The 16,339-nt window shown below is 55.1% G+C and overlaps 1 protein-coding gene across 3 annotated transcripts in view; it reads left to right on the top strand.

Annotated features, from left to right (window-relative positions):
• Plekhg5 (pleckstrin homology and RhoGEF domain containing G5) overlaps positions 1–16,339 on the top strand; it is a 45,493-nt gene that overhangs the window by 500 nt on the left and 28,654 nt on the right. For 2 of the 3 annotated variants that reach the window (XM_070037241.1, XM_070037242.1), the window contains exon 1: positions 16,175–16,275. The exons of the other annotated variant lie outside the window; for it this stretch is intronic. In XM_070037241.1, the coding sequence (XP_069893342.1) occupies positions 16,272–16,275 (4 nt within the window). In that variant the 5' untranslated portion in view covers positions 16,175–16,271. Of the gene's footprint in view, positions 1–16,174; positions 16,276–16,339 lie in introns of those variants that run through there. 3 annotated transcript variants of the gene reach the window in all.

Raw genomic sequence — 16,339 nt, 5'->3', positions numbered from 1 at the left:
GACTCTTTTTTTTTTTTTTTTTGGTGGGGGGCAGGGTACGGTAGTGGGGCCTGAACTCTGGGCCTGGGCGCTGTCCCTCAGCTCTTCAGCTCAAGGCTAGCGCTCTCCCACTTGAGCCACACAGCGCCACTTCGGCTTTTTGCTTTTTTCTTATGTGGCACTGAGGAATCGAACCCAGGGCCTCATGTATGCAAGGAAAGCACTCTACCACTGAGCCACCTTCCCAGCCCATTCTTTTTTTTGGGGGGTCCGGTCGTGGGGCCTGCACTCTGGGCCTGGGCGCCGTCCCTCAGCTCTTTAGCTCAAGGCTAGCGCTCTCCCACTTGAGCCACACAGCGCCACTTCGGCTTTTTTCTTATGTGGTGCTGAGGAATCGAACCCAGGGCCTCGAGCATGCAAGGCAAGTGCTCTACCACTGAGCCACCTTCCCAGCCCCTTTCCCAGCCCATTCTGTGAGACTTATCTCCAATAAACCACTAGAAAACTGGAAGTGGCGCTGTGGCTCAAGTGGTAGAGTGCTTGCCTTGAGCTGAAGAGCTGAGGGACAGCGCCCAGGCCGAGTGCAGGCCCCACACCGACAAAAAAAAAAAAAAAAGGGAGGGAGGGAAGAAAAAATACCAGGTGTAGTGGCTCATGCCTGTTGTAATCCAAGCTACTCAAGATGCTGAGATCTGAGAATCTGTGTTTAAAACTAGACAAATCCAAGACATTTTTTTAAATCTCCAATTAACAGGTAAAAAACCAGAAGTAGAGCTATGGCTTAAGTGGTAGAGCACCAGCCTTGAACAAAACAGCTGCTAAAGGACAGTGCTTGGCCCTGAGTTCAAATCCCAATATCAGCATAAGAGAGAGAGCACTGGGTACTGGTGGCTCAGGTCTGTCATCCTAGCTACTCAGGAGGCTGAGATCTGAGGATTGCTGTTCAAAGCCAGCCCAGGCAGGAAAGTCCGTGACACTCTTATCTCCAATAAACCACCAGAAAACCAGAAGTGGTGCTGTGGCTCAAGTTCAAGCCCCATGACCGACAAAAAGAGAGAGGAGCAGAGAGAGCACAGGGGTGGGGCTGTGTGTGTAGGAAGGATCGCCTCCTCTCTGCAGCACCGAGGGCTGCGCAGGGCTGTCTGCTTGCAGGCTGGAAGGCATGAGCGTGTAGGCCCTAAAGAGGCACCTGGGAATAGGGCCTCAGGCACAGCCGGAGGCTGAGGATGGGTAGGAAGAAATCTTCCCTCCTCTCTGCAGTGAAGCTGCCCCTCCCCCTCCCCAGTTGGCTGGCCTGAAATCATTCCCAGGTGTGGCTCTGAGGAAGAGGCGTCTGGGCGGGATGAAGTCCTGGCCTCTGTGGGCACCGGTGCTGGGAGATGCATGATCTCATTCCCCAACCCTGGTCTCACACGGACCCATCCTGCGGGCTCTGGCCCAGGCCATGGCGGTGCCGGTGATGAGGACCAGCGGCCCGGCTGCTGGAGGTAGGGAGGGCAGGCATATGGTTTGAATTACTCCACCAGCTTCTTGGCACCTTAGCACTCAGCGGGGGGCCGTGCAGGCTGCCTGGATGGCCCCTCCTACCATCCCCAGCTCCTCACTACATCCTGGAGTGACCCCTCCGCCACCCCCAGGGAAGCGGCTTCTGCTGCCAGCTCCCTCTGCCGGCCTGTGTCTGTGCGCTGCCAGGCATCTGGTCTGGAGCGCCGAGAGCTCCTCCAGGCCTGGCAGTCTGGGGTCTGACCGTGGCTGAGCTTGGCTGGCTGGGAGTCCCACGCAGGGGATCTACTGGGACTTCTTTTGTTTTTTTGGTCAGTTGTAGGTCTTGAACTCAGGGCCTGGGCAATGTCCCTGAGCTCTTCAGCTCAAGGCTAGTGCTCTACCACTTGAGCCACAGAGCCACTTCTGGCTTTTTCTGCTTATGTGGTGCTGAGGAATCGAACCCAGGGCCTCATGCATGCAAGGCAAGCGCTCTACCACTGAGCCACCCATGGCTTCCTAGTTGTTTTGTTCTTTTGGTTTTACATTATGGAGGCAGGTCCCATCATTGTAGGCCAGGCTAGTTTCAAACTTGCAATCCTCTTGCCTCTGCCTTCTAAATGCTGCTATTGCAGGTGTGAATCACTATACCCGGCCTTGTTCTGATTCATTTGTTTCTGTACTGCTGGGACTCAAACTCAAGGCCTTGTGGAAGCAAGACAAACACTTTGCCACTGAGCTATATACCTGCAGCCACTGCTTTTATTTATTTTTTTTAATTTTTTATTTTTTGTCGGTTGTGGGGCTTGAACTCTGGGCCTGGGCGCTGTCCCTGCGCTCTCCAGCCCAAGGTGAGTGCTCTACAGCTTGCACCACAGCGCCACTTCCAGTTTTACTAGTCATTTATTGGAGATAAGAGTCTCACAGACTTTCCTGCCCAGGCTGGCTTTGAACCACGATCCTCAGATCTCAGCCTCCTCAGTAGCTAGGATTATAGGGGTGAGCCACCAGCACCCAGCTCAGACACTGCTTTTTATTTTTTTTTTTAATTTTTTATTTTTTTTGTCGGTCATGGGGCTTGAACTCCGGGCCTGGGCGCTGTCCCTCAGCTCTTCAGCTCAAGGCCAACGCTCTACCACTTGAGCTACAGCGCCACTTCTGGTTTTCTGGTGGTTTATTGGAGATAGGAGTCTCACGGTCTCTCCTGCCCGGGCTGGCTTTGAACCGCGATCCTCAGATCTCAGCCTCCTGAGTAGCTAGGATTACAGGCGTGAGCCACCAGCGCCCGGCAGACACTGCTTTTTAAAAGATGGTCTTGTTGTATAGTCTAGGCTGGCCTCAAACTCTCAATCCTCTTGCTTCTGCCCCCAACTACTACTTATTTTTTAGCTTGAGAAAGGTACAATTTTAGAAAGTTCTGGAATAAATTTATCTGTGACTTTCCCAACTTATGTCACTGGCTTTTCCTTCCTCCCATGTCCCCCTCATCCACAGTGCTGGGGGTCAGTCTCAGGGTATCCTGCATGTTGGACAAGCGCTCTGCCACTGGAAACACCCCTATCCCAGCTCTCATGCTTCTTTGGCATGGGGGTGGGGGTGGGGGGCGCTCCTGAGGCTTGAATGCATAGCTTTTTCACTCATGGCTAACTCTGCACCACTTGAGCCACAGCTCCACTTCTGGCTTTTTTTTGGTAGTTAATTGGAGATCAGAGTCTCATGGACTTCCTGCCTGGGCTGGCTTCAAACTGTGACCTTCGGATCTCAGCCTCCTTGCTGTAGCTCAAGTGGTAGAGCGCTAGCCTTGAGCTGAAGAGCTGAGGGACAGCGCCCAGGCCCAGAGTTCAGGCCCCATGACCGGACCCAAAAAAAAAAAAAAAACAGATATCAGCCTCCTGAATAGCTAGGATTGCAAGTGTGAGCCATCAGTTCTTTTATTTTTTGTCAGTCATGGGGCTTGAACTCTGGGCCTGGGCGCTATCCCTCAGCTCTTCAGTTCAAGGCGAGCACTCAACCACTTGAGACACAGCAGCACCATTTCCAGTTTTCTGGTGGTTGATTGGAGAGAAGAGTGTCAGACTTTCATGCCTGGGCTGGTTTTGAACCTGGATCCTCAGATCTCAGCCTCCTCAGTAGCTAGGATCACAGATGTGAGCCATTGGCTCAGTTCTGCCTGTGTACAGGAAGTTCAGGACCCCAGCCTTGCCACCTCTTCCCAGCCCCTCAGGCCCTGCTTCCAGGCTCTCTGGCAGTGTGGGCTGTCCTTAGCCTAGAGTCTGCCACCCAGGGCTCCGTGAATGACACTGCAGGGTGTGGGTGACAATCTGAGCAGGGAGGAAGGTTGGGGAGGAAGCCTTGGACGAAAGCCCAGAGAACAGAGCTGGACTTCACAGTCAGCCTGAGGGCAGGCTCTATGCTACTGGTCCTGCCCTCTGGTCCCCCAGAGGCCTCCTTGGCTTAGCAAGGGGGTGGGACTCAGCTCAGCTTCCGGTGGAAGGGTGAAACCCCTCCAGGGGTGTCCCCTCGGCAGCCCCGCAGGTGCCTCTAAACAAGGAGCGCTGGGAGGAGTCAGAAGGGGCTGTCCAGGGGTCAAAGGTCAGGGCCGAGATCTGGAAATGCTCCTGGGGCAGCACATTTTTCTCCTCTGAAAACTTATCTTAACAAAGTGACCAGGAAACAATTGCACTCTTTGCCGAGCCTCTGTGTCCCCAGACGCCCAGCCTATCTCCTCGGTGGGAGCTCCGAGGGGGCTGGGAAGACAAAATTTGTAAAATGTCTGTAGGAGGGGAAGAAAGGCGCTTTGTATAGGGCCAGAGCCCCGGCCATTGGTCGGCTGCAAAGCCCCCGGCCGCTCCCAGAATGCTCCCTTCCCCGGACAGGGCTGAGCTGGCCGGCCAGAGAGTACACCCAGGGTCCCACTGCACCCCTGCAGCACTGCATCGGGGCCCTGGGGGACTCAGGGCCCTGGGCCTCCCAGCCTCTACGGGTGCAGACCAGACAGGGGCCTGCCAGGCCGAAGCATGTTTCTCTATTGGAGGAAGCGGGGTGCCTATGAGCTGCAGGCCCTGCCACACGACCTGGCTGAGCTGGAGCTGGGGGCCGTGGAGCGTTTCTCCTGGAGCTCCACCCTGGACATCATCGAGGACCTCGGGGGTAGGTGTGGGTCGTCTCCCAGGAGGACTCCCATGCTCTGGCCTGCTTGCCATTTCCCTCCAGGCCAGAGCCTGCAGCCCACTCACCAAGTCCTTCTGGAACGTTCATGTTCCAAGCGCTGGACATTTTAATGCCATTTTACAGATGAGGACATAGAAACACGATTGGGCCCCGAAGAAGCCAGACAAGCCAGGTGTGGGTGGCTCACGCCTGTAATCCTAGCTACTCAGGAGGCTGACATTTGGAGGATTTCAGTTCAAATCCAGCCCAGGCAGAACAGTCTGTGAGACTCTATCTCCAATGAACAAACAAAAAGCGAGACTGGAGATGGGGTTCGAGTGGTAGAGAGCCAATAAGACAAGGTCTTGGGGGAGGAAGAGGTCAAGCTCTTTGGCCTGTGGTAACATCAGCCTGGCCAGATCCCAGGAAAGTAGAATAAATGGTGATAATGATGTCTCTGGCCATTTGTGAGGCGCTCAGAGTCATTCTGGTGCATTAAGTTAGTTTTTAATTTTTCTGGCAGTATGAGGGTTTGAACTCAGAGTCCTGCACTTGCTCGGCAGGTGCTCTGTCACTTGAACCAGGCTTCCAGCCCTGGGGTCACTCTGGAGGACCTCAGACGGGTGAGGGGAAGGGCTCCATCTGTGCTGGCTAGGCTGATGACCACTGCGATCTAGTTCGCTTGGTGGATCAGCACTGGGCCTGTGCCATGGGCGTGACTCAAGTGGGGTGCTCTGGACACCCAGCCTCCTCTGCAGAAAACAAGCAGGGAGCGCTGATCACCAGCAATATGGCCATGGGTCCCAGCCTCTGCGCCCTGCTCTCTGAGCCTTACGCTCCAGCTCAGGTCTGGCCTCTCCAGACTCTGCGTGTCCCCAGCATGGTCCAGGCTTCTCCAGAGCCCATTCTGTGATTAGAGCAGCTAGAGGGGGATGGTGAGGCCTGAGGTCTGCCATGGGAAGGGGAAAGGAACCCACTTCGAAGGGAAAAGGTAGCCAGGTGCTGGCGCCTCACGCCTTTAATCCCAACTACTCAGGAAGCTGAGATCTGAAGATCACAGTTGGAAGCTAACCCAGGCAGGAAAATCTGTGAGAATCTTCTCTCCAATTAACCATTAAAAAGCTGGAAGTGGAGCTGTGGTTCAAGTGATAGAATAGCTAGCCTTGAATGAAAATGCTAAACAAACAAACAAAAAAACAGGACTCAGGCCCTGAGTTCAAGCCTCAGTACAGGCACAAAAAGGAGAAAAGAAAAGAAAGAAAATGAATGTCTACAGCCTGTGGCTCAGGGGTCCGGGCATTGACGGGCCCTGGGCTGTGGTAGCCTGGGGGTGGCCAGTGCTTGGGTGGAGCAGAGGTATCTTGCTGGCTTGGGCCTCCTTGGGCCCCAGCACTCTGGACTCTGTCAGAGGTGTATGCAGGGGCTGGGAAGGCAGGACTGTATGAGCGGGAGAAGACAAGTTTGTTATCTTGAATGTGGAGTAGGTGCCGGGTCTGGATGGGAAGTGGGGAGACCGTCACTTATGTGGAGTGATCCAGACTCTTCTTTTCTCAGCCAGAGAAGCTTTGGAGTCAGAAGAGCTGGGCACTGTGTGTCACACCTGTAACTTGGCTAATCAGGAGTCTGAGATCTGAGAATTGAAGTTGAAAGCCAGCCCAAGCAAGAAAGTCCATGAGACTCTTTAATTAACCAGCAAAAAAAAATCCCAAAAAAACAAAACTGGAAGCAGAGCCATGACTCAGGTGATAGCTAGCGCCTTGAGTGAAAGGCTCGGCCAGATGCCGTGGCTCACATCTGTAATCCTAGCTGCACAGGAGGCTGAGATCTGAGGAATGTGGTTCTAAGCCAGCCTGGGCAGCAAAGTCCCCATGAGACTTATATCTCCAATTAACCACCAGAAAACTGGAAGTGGTGCTGTGGCTCAAAGGGGTACAGTGCTAGCCTTGAGTAAAAAAAAAAAAAAAGGCTCAGGGACAGCACCCAGGCCCAAGTTCAAACCCCAGGATCAGAAACAAAGCAAAAACAAACCAAAAGGCCAAAATCAGAGTGTGGGATAGAAAAACTGCTGGAGTCCTGCCTGCTTATTACTGCTTTACCTGGCAGCTGTATCCTAGCTGAGGCTTCTGGTCATCTGGTCAGTGAGCAGCAAGGACTCAGTGTGAGCTGCCCCCTCCCCCCATCCCGTAGGTGGGGGTGGGATGTGGCCATTGAAGTTTACAGGGCTGGAGGGTTTTGTCTTCCCTGCAACACCATCTTTACCACCCAGGGGTACCTGGAGTTCTGTCTCTGCAGGCCCCTGTCTCTGCTGCCTTTGGGGTCTGCAATAACCAGCAGCCACCTTCAGCTTTGGAGCCCTGTGGTCCTGGATCTTCATGCCCACCCTCCCTTTAATTCTAGGGGTCTCAGTCAGGTCCTGAGTACATCCTCAGGTGTGTCCTGAGCTTGAGCCGCAGAGGGCCTGGCCCATCCACAGACGCCTGGCAGAGGCCCTGGCATGGGCCACGGGCACTGGGTAATGGCACACGAGCAGCTCCCTAGTGGGGCTGGGGCGGCTGGTGGGTGAGGCGGGGCTCACAGCCGTGTGTGTGGGCTCAGCCCTCTGCTGCCAGCCAGCCCTTGGTCTGGGCCTGTGCAGGGTGGGTGTCGGGCCAGGCAAGGCACCAGCCCATCCCGGGGTGGGGGTGGGGCTCCTGCATAGAGCGCCACTGTCTAGAACCGGAATCTCAGCCCCATTGCTGCAGGCCGGCTCCCATTCCTCCCTCGGTTGCTTTCAGTTCCTCTGAGGAGTCCCAGGAGGAAGCCACGGTGGGCAGATGGACAGATGGACAGGAACCCACAGCAGCCTCAGCCGGAGGAAGTGGCCAGCCAGCCACAGCCATGGTTCCGGTGTGCAAGATCTATGGGGACAGTTTCTTGGCTCCCAGGAAGGAAGGATTTTTTTTTTTGAGGGGGGGGGGAAGGGATAGCACTGGGATTTGAGCTCAGGACCTGTAAGAAAACTACCCCATGGGGCTAGGAAGGTGGCTCAGCAGTAGAGAGCTTGCCTCGCATGCATGGGTTCGATTCCTCAGCACCACATACACAGAAAAAGCCGGAAGTGGCGCTGTGGCTCAAGTGGTAGAGTGCTCGCCTTGAGCTAAAGAGCTGAGGGTCGGCGCCCAGGCCCAGAGTTCAGGCCCCATAACGGACCAGAAAAAAAAAATAGAGGACTGGGAAGGTGGCTCAGTGGCAGAGCGCTTGCCTTGCATGCCTGAGGCCCTGGGTTCGATTCCTCAGCACCACATAAGCAAAAAGAAAAAAGCCGGAAGTGGTGCTGTGGCTCAAGTGGTAGAGCGCTAGCCTTGAGCTGAAGAGCTCAGAGACAGTGCCCAGGCCCAGAGTTCAGGCCCCAGGACTGGACCCCAAAAAAAAAACAAAAAAAGAAAAGAAAAGAGAAGGAAACTACCCCAAGTCAACCCACAGCCAGCCACCTGCCCTTCCCTTCAAGGCATTCTTTTTTTTTGGGGGGGGGGGACGGTCCGGTCATGGGGCCTGAACTCTGGACCTGGGCGCTGTCCCTCAGCTCTTCAGCTCAAGGCTAGCGCTCTACCACTTGAGCCACAGCACTACTTCCAGCTTTTTTCTTTTTGCTTATGAGGTGCTGAGGAATCGAACCCAGGGCCTCAGGCATGCAAGGCAAGCGCTCTACCACTGAGCCACCTTCCCAGCCCCCCTCCAAGGCATTCTGAATGTGTCCTCCCACCTCTTTCTGAGCTGAGAGGGTGTGGATGGCACCTTGGTTAGAATCTCCAGACCCTAGGGACAATACCCACCGCGGATCGGACTACAACCCTTCACTCTCCTCCAGCTGGGACCCTCTTACCCCACAGCACTCTGGAAAGAAGCACCTTCCCAGGCCCCTGGGTAGGGCTCTGATCCGTCTGCCATGTAAAGGCGGGGGTGGGGGGGGTGGGGGGACAGTTATTTGCCCAGCACTAACTCCTCTGGCTCTTGGCAAGATTCTCCTTCCCCAGGCTGCCCCAGTGCTCGGGGATCCAGCTGGTCATAGCCTAGGGCAGCTGCCCAGGCGTGGACAGGGCGTGGGAGGGGGCATTCAAGCCACAGCCGCTTCCTGGGAGGGGCTGCTTTTCGTGGGCTGGTCTGTTCGGGAGTGGGCAGGGCACAGGGGTTCACCCAGTGGGCACTTCCCTGGAGAATGAGAACAGGTGATCCCTGCGCCTGCATGCCAGTCTGAGGCCCGCGGGGAAAGAGGCCACTTACGTTGTGAGAAGGGATCGGTTTATTTTTGTCTAACACTCAATTGTGCCAGATACCATGGAGTCTTAGGGACCTGGGTTCCAATCCCAACTCTGTTGCTGTCTGCATAACCTTAGGAAAATCTATCTTTGAAACCTCAGTTTTATCTGTAAGGTGAAGACACTGGTCATCTCATCCTCTCTCACCCGCTGAGAACAGTTCTGTCCAATACATTTTTTATTTGTTTATGTTTGTGCCAGTACTAGGGCTTGAACTCAAGGATTAGATGCTCTTCCTTAGCTCTTTCCCCTCAAGACTATCACTCTACCACTTGAGCCACAGCTCCACTTCCAACTTTTTAGTTGTTAGTTGGTGATAAAGAGTCTTACAGGGAGCCGGGTGCTGGTGGCTCACGCCTGTAATCCTAGCTACTCAGGAGGCTGAGATCTGAGGATCGCGGTTCAAAGCCAGCCCGGGCAGGAAAGACCGTGAGACTCCTATCTCTAATAAACCACCAGAAAACCGGAAGTGGCGCTGTAGCTCAAGTGGTAGAGTGCTCGCCTTGAGCTGAAGAGCTGAGGGACAGCGCCCAGGCCCAGAGTTCAAGCCCCACAACCGACAAAAAAAAAAAAAAAGAGTCTTACAGGGGGCTGGGAAGGTGGCTCAACAGTAGAGTGCTTGCCTTGCATACATAAGGCCCTGGGTTTGATTCCTCAGCACCACATAAGCAGAAAAAGCTGGAAGTGGCGCTGTGGCTCAAGTAATAGAGCCCTAGCTTTGAGCTGAAGAGCTGAGGCACAAGGAGACACAGAGTTTAGACCCCATGACTGACCAAAAAAAAAAAAAAAGTCTTACGGGGTTGGGGATGTGGCTTAGTGGTAGAGTGCTTGCCTAGTGTGCATGAAGCCCTGGGTTCCATTCCTCAGTACCACATACACAGAAAAAGCAGGAAGTAGTGTTGTGTAGAGTACTAGCCTTGAGCAAAAGAAGCTCAGGGACAGTGCCCAGGCTCTGAGTTCAAGCCCCAGGGGACACACACACACACACACACACACACACACACACACACACACACACACACACACACACACACACACACACACACACACACACACACACCCAGTCCTGGGTTTACACACACACACACACACACACACACACACACACACCCCAGTCCTGGGTTTTATTTATTTATTTATTATTTTATTTAATTTTATTGTTTGCCAGTCCTGGGGCTTGAACTCGGCCTGGGCACTGTCCCTGAGCTTCTCTTTTGCTCAAGGCTAGCATTCTACTACTTGAGTCACAGCACCACTTCTGGTTTTTTGTGTATGTAGTACTGAGAAATTGAACCCAGGGCCTCATGCATGCTAGGCAAGCACTCTACCACTAAGCCACATCCCAGCCCTTATTTATATTCATTTTTAAATTTTATTTCTTTGTTGGTTATGGGGCTTGAACTCAGGGCCTGGGCACTGTCCCTGAGCTTCTTTTGTTTTAGGTGAGAGCTCTACAACCTTGAGCTACAGCGTCATTTCCAGCTTTTGTGGTGTTTAATGGAGATGAGTCTTATGGACCTCTCTATTGAACTGCCTCAGATCTCAAACTTCTGAGGCGCTAGGATTATAAGCGTGAACCACTGGTGCCTGGCTTACACTGTCTTTAAGACTTAAAACACCTCCATGTGGACTAACTCCCTTTGTTTCTTGTTTGTTTGTTGGTTGGTCATGGGGCCTGAACTCTGGGCCTGGGCGCTGTCCCTCAGCTCTTCAGCTCAAGGCTAGCGCTCTACCACTTGAGCCACAGCGCCACTTCTGGCTTTTTTTCTTTTTGCTTATGTGGTGCTGAGGAATCGAACCCAGGGCCTCAGGCATGCAAGGCAAGCGCTCTACCATTGAGCTACCTTCCCAGCCCCTGTTCGTTTGTTTTTGTTGGTCGTGGGGCTTGAACTCTGGGCCTGGGTGCTGTCCCTCAGCTCTTCAGCTCAAGGCTAGTGCTGTACTGCTTGAACCACAACGCCACTTCTGGTTTTTTGGTGGTTTATTGGCGATTAGAGTCTCAGGGACTTTCCTGCCTGGGCTGGCTTTGAACCGGGATCCTCAGATCTCAGCCCCCTGAGTAGCTAGGATGACAGGTGTCATCCAGCGCCCAGACGACTAGCTCTGTCTGGAGGGCTCCACATCTCCAGGGAGGGAGGGGTACCTGTCCTTTGGGCTAGATGATGCCACACACACCGGACTAGATGGTGGAATGAGACTGTGGGAAACAGAGTTCCCAGCAGGTGTCCAGTCAGTGACAGCTGTAGTTATCGTCAGCTGTTCCCAAAGCCATGGGGGGAAGGAGGCTGGGGAAACTTGGGTCAGTTCAAAGGGCTGGCCAGGAGAGTGGGAGCTAGTCGCGGACTTCCATCTGAAATCCAGAAGGAAGCAGCATTGCACTTGGGCCTCCAGGAGGGGGCGTCATGTGGGCAGCCGGGGGTGGAGTAGGTGTTACAAGGGCAAAGGGAGAGAAGCAGGAAAGGCCGGGCCGGGATCAGAGGCTCATTGTCTCGCGGGAGTGGGCGAGGGGTTGTGTGGGCCTCAGGGAGCGGAGGAGCCGTGGGTGGTGGCTGGGTTGGTGCTGGTCCAAGGAAGACAGGACTTGGGAGCTTGAGCTTTCTGGAATATGGATCCCCAGTTGCCAGGCTCCATTGGTTTGTCCAAAGAAGCCAGAAATCTGGGTTTTTGTGTAAAAATCTCCTGACTTTTCAAAGTTGGCAACCAATTCAAATTCTTTTGAAACACGGTGCTCAGCCAAAGAAAACATGTCTGCCGGCCGGCTTCTGCCCCGTCCTGGTAGAGATCATGTTGGTGGGAGGAGGACACTGAGGACACTGAGTGCTGTCCTGAGACTTAGATGGGGGCCAGCACGCTCCTCTGCCTGGCCGAGGGCCCCAGCTTTCCCGAGGATGGTGGGAGCCAGGGGCCGGCTGGGCTCTCTCAGACCCAGGGAGCAGACCTTTGGCACCAGCGTGAGGGTAGAAGGACTGGGCCAGGGCTCCAGGACTGAAAGGGAAGCACTGACCGGGCGAGCTGGGGCAGGCCGCGGGGTCTGTCCCCCGTGAGCTTCCTTGCTATCACCCCAGCTTCCCCCAACTTTAGGGTTCTTGATGCTGACTGACTCCTTCTGTAGGTCCGCTTGTCTCCCCAGAAATTCCCTCCCCCGCCAGTACTGGGGTTTAAACTCAGGGCTTGGGTGCTTGGTGTTTTTGGGTTTTTTTTTCTCAAGGCTAGCACTCTACCACTTGAGCCACAGCTCCACTTCTGACTTTGGAAAGAAGAGTCTCATAGACTTTCCTGACCAGGCTGGCTTGGAATGGTGATCCTCAAATCACAGCCACTTGAGTGGCTGGCTGGGATTACAAGAGCGAGCCACCAGCAGTCCAGCAACCTTGAGGCTCTGTGTGCTCTCCTCCTGCTGCTCAGCGACCTCAGGACCCAAGAGGAATGGCCTGCCTTAAGCTTAGGAGAACACATATGCTTGGCTGAGCTAGGCTGAGCGGCCGGCCACCTCTGGCCCACGCAGCCATGTCCAGGGTATGGCGTCGCTTGGAACAACAGGTCCTCTTACCAGCGTCACCCTCTCTGTGTGGCAGGAGCTCATGGCTGCCCGTGGGGGTGGATGCTGACTCCTCGGCCCCCCCTGGCCCTCAGAGGTGCCAGAGTCTGGAGAGATTTTTTTCCAGAGGGTGGGGAGGAGGTAAAAGGGAAAGGGGATGAGGAGGGAGAAGGAGAGGAGAGGGAGAGGGAGGAGGGAGAGGGAGGCAGGGAGGTTCTCTCAGAGTCACAGGAAATCACAGCTTACAGCAGAGCTGGGGCTGGGGGGGGTCGGCTAGCACACCTTGAGCATGCGCATGCTAGAGCTGAGGGGTCAGAGGCCAGAGGTCAGACAGGTAGATCACCTCACCACATCTGGAAACACTCCAGAGCCCCTGTGCTCAGCTCCATGGCCACTAACCGGCCATCTGGTCTTAGGGGGCTGTAGCTTGGACCAGCTGTGAGGCCAGATCTAAAGGGCTGTTGAGGGAGGCAGTCTCCCGTGGTGGAGGACGAACCGGAACCGCCCAGTGGTGGAGCCAGAACTCTGAGATCTTGGGAGACAGGGCACTAGAACCTGAGTACAGCCCCCACATTTTGGAAACTCAGGGCCCTGGAATTTTCCTGGAGCCCAGTGCAGATATTTCCAGATGAGGTGTGTTGGAAACTTCCCCAAAGCAGTCTGAGGGCTCCGGGTCCCCATGGAATCCCGCATGGAGGGATGAGGCTACCGGAGTTGTGAATGTGAGTTTTGACATCCAACTACTTTTTTGGGGAAGGCTGGGGTGGGGCTTGAACTCAGGCCCTGGGCATTCTCCTGTACTTTTTTCATTCAAGGCTAGCGTTCTACCACTTGAGCTGCAATTCTACCTCTAGCTTTTTGGTGGTTAATTGGAGAAAAGTGTCTCGCAGACTTTCCTGTCCCCACTGGCTTTGAATTTTGAATTCAGCCTCCTGAGTAGCCAGGATTACAGGCGTGAGCCACTGATGCCCAACTCCCATCAACCCTTGAGTCCACCCATGAGTCAGCTACCTCCTGGCAGGCAGGCTGGGGCTGGGGTCAGGGTCCCTCTAAGGATCATCTCCCCCCTCCACAACCCCAGCCTCCTCCTGAATACTGGGACATGTGGCCTGGACTCACTGAAGAGTAGAGAAGCCCAAGACTCTCTGTGTGGGGTGAGGCCAGACCAGGCTGAAGAGTTTGCCTGCGTAGGGCCTCCAGCTTCGCCCTGTAAAACAGGGGCATGTGGCACAGGCTGGGGACTGCTTCCTCATAGGGAGATACCTGTGAGGAGCTCTTTTATTTCCTTTTTGCCGCTCCTGGGGCTTGAACTCAGGGCCTTAGGTACTGTCCCTGATCTTCTGTGCTCAAGACTAGGGCTCTATCACTTGAGCCACAGCTCTACTTCTGGCTTTTTGTGGTTAACTAGAGATAAGAGTCTCACAGACTCTTCTGCCCAGGCTGGCTTTGAACTGTGACCCACAGATCTCCACCTCCTGGGTAGCTAGGATTACAGGCAGGCGTGAGTGACTGGCTCCAGGGCCTTGGTGTGGATGCTCCAGCCATTCCCTTTCCCCTCTGGAGCTCCCTGCTCCCTGCTGTGAGGAAATGCCTCCATGCCAGCCTGGCCCCTGTGGCTCCCCCAGCCACAGTCGCCAGTGACCCCCTTACACCTCACTCAGGGCCTGGCATGTGGGAAACTTTGAGAACCTTGGATGTGTTTTCTGAATGAGTCCAGGGGGCTCAAAACACCTGGGAGGCTGGGCGCCGGTGGCTCCCACCTCTGATCTCAGGAGGCTGAGATCAGAGGATCGCAGTGCAAAGCCAGCCTAGGCAGGAAAGTCCATGAAACACTTATTTCCAATTAACCACCAGAAAACCGGAAATGGTGCTGTGGCTCAAATAGTAGAGCACTCACCTTGAGCTGAAGAGCTCAGGGAGAGGGCCCAGGCCCAGAGTTCAAGCCCAACGACTGACAAATAAAACAAAACACACCTGCGAGTCATTACAGTTCTCTTGCTTGAGCGTCCTGGGGACAGGAACTAGCTTCGCTCACCTGTGGAGCCCCGGGCTCCATCCGTGCAATGGATTCGTGCAGGCTCCCTACCCCAGCTGACAGGCGCTTGGGGGAGCTCTGCCTTCAAAAGATGAACCTGGCCCCTCGGAATGGTTTCTTCCATACCTAAACGTTGTCAGTATGGTACCGCGCTTCCTGGCACCAGAGGACCGATTGAGATGGTGTCTAGAGGCAGGCTCAGAAGACCTGGGTTCTTGGGGTTGGAGGTGTGACTCAGTGGGTTGAAGGATTCATCGATGAGCGAAACCGTCAGGTATTCAATCTGAGTCCTGATCTAGGACCAAAAAAAAAAAAAAAAGTTCCAAGTTCCTTGGGGCAATTTTTTTCTTTTGGTTTTGGTTCTGGGATTGAACCCAGGTGCCGGTGCTTGCTGAGCAAGCACTCCGCTACCTGAGCCACATGTCAGCCTTTTTATTTTGTGTGGTTTGCTTTGGTTATTGTTGTTCTGGACTTGGGTCTTGAACGCTGGGCCTGGGTGCTGGCCCTGAGCTTTTGTGCTCAAGGCTAGTAGTGTTCTATCACTTGAGACACAGTTCCACCATTTCCAGACTTTGGGTGATTAATTGAAGGTAAGAATCTCACAGACCTTCCTTTCTGGGCTGGCTTTGAATCACAGCCCAGAACCCTCAGTCAGTTACAGATGTGAGCCACCAGTGCCCAGCCTTTTTGTATTGTTTTATGGTTTTGTGTGTGTGTGTGTGTGTGTTTTGGGTTTTTGTTAGTGGTGATAGTCATGGGGCTTGAACTCTGGGCCTGGGTGCTGTCCCTCAGCTCTTCAGCTCAAAGCTAGCACTCTACCACTTGAGCCACAGCGCCACTTCCGGCTTTCTGGTGGTTCATTGGAGATAAGAGGAGTCTCACAGACTTTCCTGCCTGGGCTGGCTTTGAACCGGGATCCTCAGATCTCAGCCCCCTGAGTAGCATTAGGTGTGAGCCACTGGCACCTGCCTATTTTTATTTATTTATTTATGTACGGAGATAGTTTCCCTAACTAGTTCAGGGCTGGCCTTGAACTATATATGCATCTGCCTCTCAAGTAGCTGGGATTACAGGCTGGTACCACCACGCTGGGCAAATTGGTGAAATACTGGGGACCTCTCTGAGGCTCCATTTCTGTGATGCAAAGGGTTTCAGGACCTTGAAAGCACTAAGTGTGATCATTCCGCTTCCGTCAAGGCCGGGACCAGGCAAAACTCCAGATGAAGTTGGAAGCGGGGGAATCGGGGTGGCGGGCCTGGCTGGTGGCTTTGTGCGGGGCGCTGCCTGGCCTGCGTGCGGGTGATTTTGCATAACTAAATCAATAAATGAGTTTGTGGGGATGAGCTGGCTGTGCTCAGGACAGGGGTGCGCGCGTGTGCGCGTGCATCTTCCAGTGGAGTTGTAAACCATGCAAGCCACAGCCTCTGCCCTCCGGCGGCGGGCCGGGGGTTCCGGGTGGGGCCCTGGCCCCTGGGACGCGGGTCCTTCCCACTCGGAGGCACTTCCGGGCGTGGCGCGGCCGGGGCCGGGCCCGCCGCGCACGGCACCCACGTCACACGCTCACCTGGCCCCTCCTGGGGGGCGGGAGCGGCCGGCCGGGCGCGCACCCCGTCATTTGGGGAGGCGCCGTCTGGCTCCCCCCGGCGCCCCGCCCCCGCCGGCGGCGCGGCTCCTCCCGCCTCCCACCTGCCCCGCCCCGCCTCCCGCCTGGGCCGCCGGCCGCGGCGCTCGGCCTCCCGGCACCGGCTCCGATCGCCGGCCGCGGGCTCCCAGGCTGCGATCGCCAGGCTCCATGGGTGAGTGCGGGCCGGAGGCGCCCGGCCCCGCGCAGGCCGCGCGCTGCGCCCGGGGCGCGGGCCG

Source organism: Dipodomys merriami, unplaced genomic scaffold (assembly GCF_024711535.1).
Source record: "Dipodomys merriami isolate MVZ:Mamm:240054 unplaced genomic scaffold, mDipMer1.0.p SCAF_28, whole genome shotgun sequence".
Taxonomy (NCBI): Eukaryota; Metazoa; Chordata; class Mammalia; order Rodentia; family Heteromyidae; genus Dipodomys; species Dipodomys merriami.
This window is presented reverse-complemented; position numbering and strand designations above follow the sequence as displayed.